Source organism: Syngnathus acus, unplaced genomic scaffold, assembly GCF_901709675.1.
Source record: "Syngnathus acus unplaced genomic scaffold, fSynAcu1.2, whole genome shotgun sequence".
In the NCBI taxonomy this organism is placed as follows: domain Eukaryota; kingdom Metazoa; phylum Chordata; class Actinopteri; order Syngnathiformes; family Syngnathidae; genus Syngnathus; species Syngnathus acus.
The window spans coordinates 10,541-17,226 of NW_023590219.1; the positions used below are offsets into that span (position 1 = coordinate 10,541).

At 48.3% G+C, this 6,686-nt stretch overlaps 1 protein-coding gene across 1 annotated transcript; it reads left to right on the top strand.

The window, feature by feature from the left end:
• The first annotated feature begins 216 nt into the window (after positions 1–216).
• Positions 217–2,942, top strand: LOC119118695. The gene is made up of 2 exons (XM_037245607.1): positions 217–1,889; positions 2,709–2,942. Exons 1-2 carry the CDS (start codon positions 261–263, stop codon positions 2,940–2,942), a joined length of 1,863 nt encoding a protein of 620 aa, XP_037101502.1. The 5' UTR covers positions 217–260.
• Positions 2,943–6,686: the final 3,744 nt, after the last annotated feature.

Here is a 6,686-nt window from a genome sequence, read left to right on the forward strand (position 1 = left end):
GAAGTGTCATGCTCCGAATGGAACACCCCGTTAAGGCCAGTCCAAAAAGCAGATGGGAAAACATGGCGCATGGCACATGATTTGAGAGCAGTAAATGATGTCACTATAACTCCTGTTCTTCCCGTGCCAGACCCGCACCGAATCCTTGCATCATTGAACCCTGCCTATCAGTGGTTCACCGTAATTGATTTGGCTAATGCCTTCTTCTGCCTCCCGCTTTCCCCCTCTTGCGGCACGTGTTCGCCTTCACTTACAAAGGGATGAAATTGCAATACACACGCATGCCGCAGGGATTCAAAAATTCGCCAGGATTGTTCAATCAGGTCCTCAAAGAACTCCTCGAACCATGCCAAATGCCGGATGGCACATTGTTGTTGCAATATGTCGATGATTTGTTGATTGCAGCAAAAGACGAGCAGACGTGTCTTGAAGGAACAAAGAAAGTGTTGTTGTGGTTAGGGGAGAAAGGGTTCAAGGTGTCAAGAAAGAAACTGCAATGCTGTCGCCAACAGGTCACTTTTCTGGGACGTGTGTTGACCCCTAGTGGCCTCGCCATGTCGCCTGAACATAGAAGCTCCATCCTCCGACACCCACGGCCCGCCACCGTCCAGGAGATGCTATCATTCCTGGGGTTGTGCGGCTACAGCAGACATTACATACCCTGTTTTGCTGACAAAACTGGTGTCCTACGGGCCCTGATCCGCGAACAGGGGGCGAGGAATCTCAGGGCTTGCCTGGTTTGGACACCGGAGGCTGCTGAGGTCTTTGTGTCACTGGTGCAGGAGCTGGCCTCTGCTGCGGCTTTGGCCACTCCTGACTACACTCTGCCCTTCCATCTAGATGTCTCTATTTCAGGGAAAGTTGTGAATGGAGCTCTGTACCAGAAAATGCAGCATGGACGTGCAGTGTTGATGTATTGCAGCGTCCCCTTGGACAACATTGAGCAACGACAACCCGATTGTTCCAGATATGCGGCTGGCCTGGCAAAGGTCTTACTCAAAACAGCCCACACGGTCATGGGGCATCCAGTTTATGTGTTAACTGATCATGCAGTGTCTTCATTTGTCGCATCGGCGGCGTTCACGTTGACTCCACTGCGACAAACACGGTTGTTGAAAATATTGACTGCCCCAAATGTCAACTATGTCCATTCCGGAGTGAACATGGCCGATCAATTGTTGGTGGGACCCCATGAGTGTGCATCAAAGGTCCAGACGGTGGCGAAAGTCCGACCTGACCTCTATTCCACTCCGCTCGGGCACGGTCGTGTGGTGTTCACAGATGGCTGCTGCTGGAGAGACAGGATGGGCTCCCTCCATGCGGCTGCGGTCGAGTGGAGGGATGGTTCCTTCCAGCCTCTTAAAGTGATGAAGCTCAACACCCACCCATCGGCCCAGGCGGCAGAAGTCTTTGCTCTGGTGTTAGCTTTACGACAATGCAAGGGGGAAGCCGTGACCATCTATTCTGACTCCGCTTATGCGGTGTCGGCGGCTTTACTCGATCTGGTGGGGTGGCTGCAGAATGGGTTCACGACGGCCAGGGGCTCGGAGATTGCGCACAAGGATTTGATGTTGCATTTGTTTGAGGCATTGAAGTACCCGAGCGAGGTGGCCATTGTCAAAGTGCCTGGTCACTCCAAAGCTGACACCTTAGTAGCTAGGGGGAATCGAGCGGCTGATGAATTGGCCAAGCAGACGGCCGGGTATGGCGGGGCAGAGGACATGATGGTGTCCCGCGGTCCACTAATTGTGGACGGGGAACACCCCGACTCCTGTTTGCCTCTGTCACTCTCGCATGCCGATCTGTGTGCCGCCCAGGGTGCCACGTCCCCGGAACAAAAATCGGTCTGGCTGGCAGCAAAGGCTGTCAAACGATCAGATGGCTTGTGGGTAGGACCCAAAGGACAGCCAGCTCTTCCGGAGGGAAGGCTGATGTCGGAGGTCCTGACACAGGCTCACACACCTTCCCATGTGGGTCCCCATGCCATGATGATCCATCTTCGAAGTTGGTGGCATCCCAAACTCTCAGATGTGGTCTGGAAATTCGTTGCGGATTGTGAGTCTTGTCAGACGTTCAATGCACGCCCTACGTTGAAGCCTAAGCCCGGCCTGTTTCAGCCGGCCCCATGGCCGGGGGCAGAGGTGATCATTGATTTCACAGACATGAATACAAGAGTGAATGGAAAACGCTTTTTGCTTGTGTTGGTTGACGCTTACTCGGGCTGGCCGGAGGCATATCCGTGCTCGAAGGAAGATTCTGCTGCGGTGATCAAGGCTTTGATCACCCATTACATCCCTACCCACGGTTTTCCGGCCTTGATCCGTTCTGACAATGGTACACACTTTAACAACAAAGCCTTGGCCAAGGTAGAATCAATTTTGGGGTTGAAGCATCGATTCGGGTGTGTCTACCATCCTCAGTCTCAAGGCCGCGTTGAACGACTTAACCGAACGCTAAAAGAGAAATTGGCCAAAATTATGGCTCAGACGGCAATGAATTGGCTACAAGCACTTCCGCTTGCTTTGCTGTCTGTGAGACAATCCGTTAACAGGAGCACTGGATTCGCACCGTTTGAGTTGATGACGGGCCGTCTAATGCCAGGACCAGCGACGACGCTCGTCCCACCAGAGGATGTTCCGGTACCTAATTTATCTCATACAGCATACTGGTCCTATTTGTCTGCTTTGGTGTCCAGTGTTTCTGCACAGCTTGGAGAAAAATCCGCTGCGGCTGCGGCGGAGGAAGGTGTGTCGGTGGAGAAACAGCTCACGCCGTACGTGTACGTCCGAGTCATCTCCAGGAAGTGGACGGACCCCCGGTGGAAGGGCCCCTTTCGTGTCTTGGCCAGGACGTCTCACGCGGCCCAACTCGACTTCAAAGGACGCCGGTGGTATCACTACTCACAACTCCGTCCGGCCCCAGAGTTTGTTCCGTCAGGATGAAGGTATTCCTGGTTGGCCGTGTCCCGGACCCGGCCAAGAGGGGGGGAACAGAAGGAGTAGGGGAAGCAATACGGAGAAGGAAAGGGGAGGGCCCGAATGGTTTTTCGAAATTTGCGAGATTAATTTTAGGACTGTTATTTGTAGGTTGTATTTTTGTGTGGACAGTGATGACGATTGATGAGACCTTCCAGCAGAAAACGTCCCAGATTCAAATTTCACACACCACAAACAACATCATGTCTGAGCATCATTTAAACATCCGGTCCAAAAGACAAGTGACCGGGGTCACTCAGACACACCGGGGACACTGCGAACCGGTCCAATCATTTAAATGGGGGATCCAGGTTTGCATCCCTAAAAACGTGACAGTACAAATTATCATACCGTTTGAAAGTTTGGTGAACGGGCAGATTAGAGGACAGGATTATCGGGATTATGATTGGTATTTGACCAACGACTTGGTAAATAGGGGTTGGAAAGATCTGGTATGGGACACTAAAGATTGGTATAAGTCATGGGGGACTAGTGTTCAAGCAAAACAACATCAGCAAATGATAAAAGGGGAAAAAACGCAGACAGGCATCACCTTGTGGGTTAATGCTTCACACGATTTACATTTAGGAAGACGCACAGTAGGGTGCTGGGGTTTCCAGTTAAACATATATGTGTATAAATACCCGTATTGGCAGATGTTCCTCTGTCAAGGTGAGGATGCCAAACAAGAAGTATCTTTGAGTCCCTCAACAGACCCCCGAATTTTAGCGAAAGCGATTAGGAGCGTAGATGATTGGTTTCGGGTCACTACGGGAGTCACCGCTGTAAACAATAATTGGCTTTTGATGGCGGAACAAGCTGCTAATGCAACTGGTGAAGATTGTGTGGTTTGTCTCGAAGCAGGAGTAGTGTTAAAAATTGTTCCAGCTGCAATAGAATCAGCATGTGTTTTACAGGTGTTGACCCAGTCCAGGACCAGTGGCGATTGTTTGATTTATAATGATATTTTCCCAGTCGTGGGCTTGGAGAAAAGAAAGCCCATTTTTGATAGCCATGTGACTCAACAAAATATGACATGTTTAAAGTTAAAGGGAAACGGCATAAGTATTGGGACAATAGATCACACATGGTGCAGGATAAATTTGTTTTTGAATGTCCCCTCTCCTCTCTCTCGTGCAGACCTCTGGTTGTGGTGTGGTGACAACAAATTATATGATCGCTTGCCGAAGAATGCATCAGGTATCTGTGCCCTTGTGTCTTTGATAATGCCTGTGGTGGTTGTCCCCATTGAAATACAGAATCTCAATTGGAACATGGAGTTCCCATTGGCGGGGCTCCTAAGGCGAGCCAAAAGAGACGTTTTGCCCCCATGGTTGAGCGACAACGATCCGACATATATTGACGCTATAGGAGTGCCCCGGGGTGTGCCAGATGAGTATAAACTCGTTAATCAAGTGTCCTCGGGATTCGAAAGCATTTTCTTATGGATCACCCCCAATAAAAATGTTGACCGTATTAATTATATTCATTACAATGTCCAACGGCTGGGTAATTATACAGCTGAATCATTTGCAGCGGTCCATGAACAATTGGCCGCGACGTCATTGATGTCGTTCCAAAATAGAATTGCGTTGGACATGCTATTGGCTAAGGAACATGGTGTGTGCGGAATGTTCGGGGATGCATGTTGTACTTTCATCCCCAACAACACGGCACCAGGGGGCCGACTGACCCGGGCGTTGGAAGGACTAAGGATACTGAATAAAAAGATGAAAGATCATTCAGGTGTACGCACCGATATTTGGTCTGATTGGATGAAAACGTTCGGAAACTGGAAAGGCCTCATCATGTCTGTGCTGGTTGCTGTGGCTATTTTTACTACAATAATGATTTTATGCGGTTGTTGCTGTATTCCATGTATTAGATCACTCACTGTTCGGTTGATCGAGAAAACCGTTGGCCCGTTGTCACCGAAGGGCCAATATACCCTGGTGACTCAACAGGAGCCGCGGGGGGAAGAAAGGACCGACAGTGTGCTGGTCGCTGATTACTAGAGTAACTGGTGATGACCTCATAAATGAGGTCATGAGAGGGAATAAAGGGAAATGTGCTTTCGGCAGTTTGCAAACATATTTTGTTAAGACAGCGCTAGACTTATAATCATATCAATCATATCAGTAGTAGTGTACTCGTGTGGTGATTAATAAGTGGAAAGGAATGTGCAGGCTACAATGAATTTGTTCTCTACAAAGTATTGTGGAACAGGATGACCAGACAGGGAGGATATCTCAAGGCCGGTGAAGAACAACTCGTCTTTGTGGTCCAGACACCTGTGCTGAGCAGGGGAAAAACCCAAACCAGGAGGAGACGACCATCGACCATCGACCAATCACCACACAATATTTTGCATGCTTGAATATTCATATTGTGTTTCTTTAAAACTGGGCAACCCGGAAGAATGTGTTGTCTTTGATGGTCACGAAGGCACACGAGTTTTTGTGTTAGGGACCCGAGACCCAGGCCTGTATTAGTTTGCTTTGTCAGGATTAAACAATTGGTAAATTCGGCCTAATTGATCTACTGGTCTTCTCTTTGACAGAACGAACTCGCAGAATTGTTAGGTGCGACAGTGTGTAGATTTGGACGTAACAACTCTTGTGTTAAGTGTTGATCATAATTTGGAGTCAGATCAATAGCTAAAATCCGTAACCTAACACAACCTAACCAGAGTGACGGGAGAGGCACCATCCAGAAAACGTGCTCAGCTCGTCGAGAAAATGCGATTTAAGCAATAAAACAAAAAATGCTTATAAAACATAAACCAAACGTTGCAGGTGGTCATTTCTGCATGCGCAGTGATAAACCCGGCACTCTGAAGCACCCAAGAGCGCTTTTTACTAGAAATAGTGCTCAGCTCGTCGAGAAAATGCGCTCTAAGCAATACAATTAAAAATGCTCATAAAACATAAACCAAACGTTGCAGGTGGTCATTTCTTTATGTGCAGTGATAAACTCGGCACTCTGAAGCACCCAAGAGCGCTTTTTACTTTGCCAACCTAACCAGAGTGACGGGAGAGGCACCATCCAGAAAACGTGCTCATCTCGTCGAGAAAATGCGATTTAAGCAATAAAACTAAAAATGCTTATAAAACATAAACCAAACGTTGCAGGTGGTCATTTCTGCATGCGCAGTGATAAACTGGGCACTCTGAAGCCCCCAAGAGCGCTTTTTACTATGCCAACCTAACCAGAGTGACGGGAGAGGCACCATCCAGAAAACGTGCTCAGCTCGTCGAGAAAATGCGATTTAAGCAATAAAACAAAAAATGCTTATAAAACATAAACCAAACGTTGCAGGTGGTCATTTCTGCATGCGCAGTGATAAACCCGGCACTCTGAAGCACCCAAGAGCGCTTTTTACTAGAAATAGTGCTCAGCTCGTCGAGAAAATGCGCTCTAAGCAATCCAATTAAAAATGCTCATAAAACATAAACCAAACGTTGCAGGTGGTCATTTCTTTATGTGCAGTGATAAACTCGGCACTCTGAAGCACCCAAGAGCGCTTTTTACTTTGCCAACCTAACCAGAGTGACGGGAGAGGCACCATCCAGAAAACGTGCTCAGCTCGTCGAGAAAATGCGATTTAAGCAATAAAACTAAAAATGCTTATAAAACATAAACCAAACGTTGCAGGTGGTCATTTCTGCATGCGCAGTGATAAACTGGGCACTCTGAAGCCCCCAAGAGCGC

Bases quoted from the DNA above. Each gene is read 5' to 3' on its own strand.
- LOC119118695 (XM_037245607.1), top strand. From the start codon at position 261: ATGAAATTGCAATACACACGCATGCCGCAGGGATTCAAAAATTCGCCA. The intron at 1,890-2,708 runs GTAGGACCCAAA...GTTTCTGCACAG, and splicing joins AACGATCAGATGGCTTGTGG to CTTGGAGAAAAATCCGCTGC.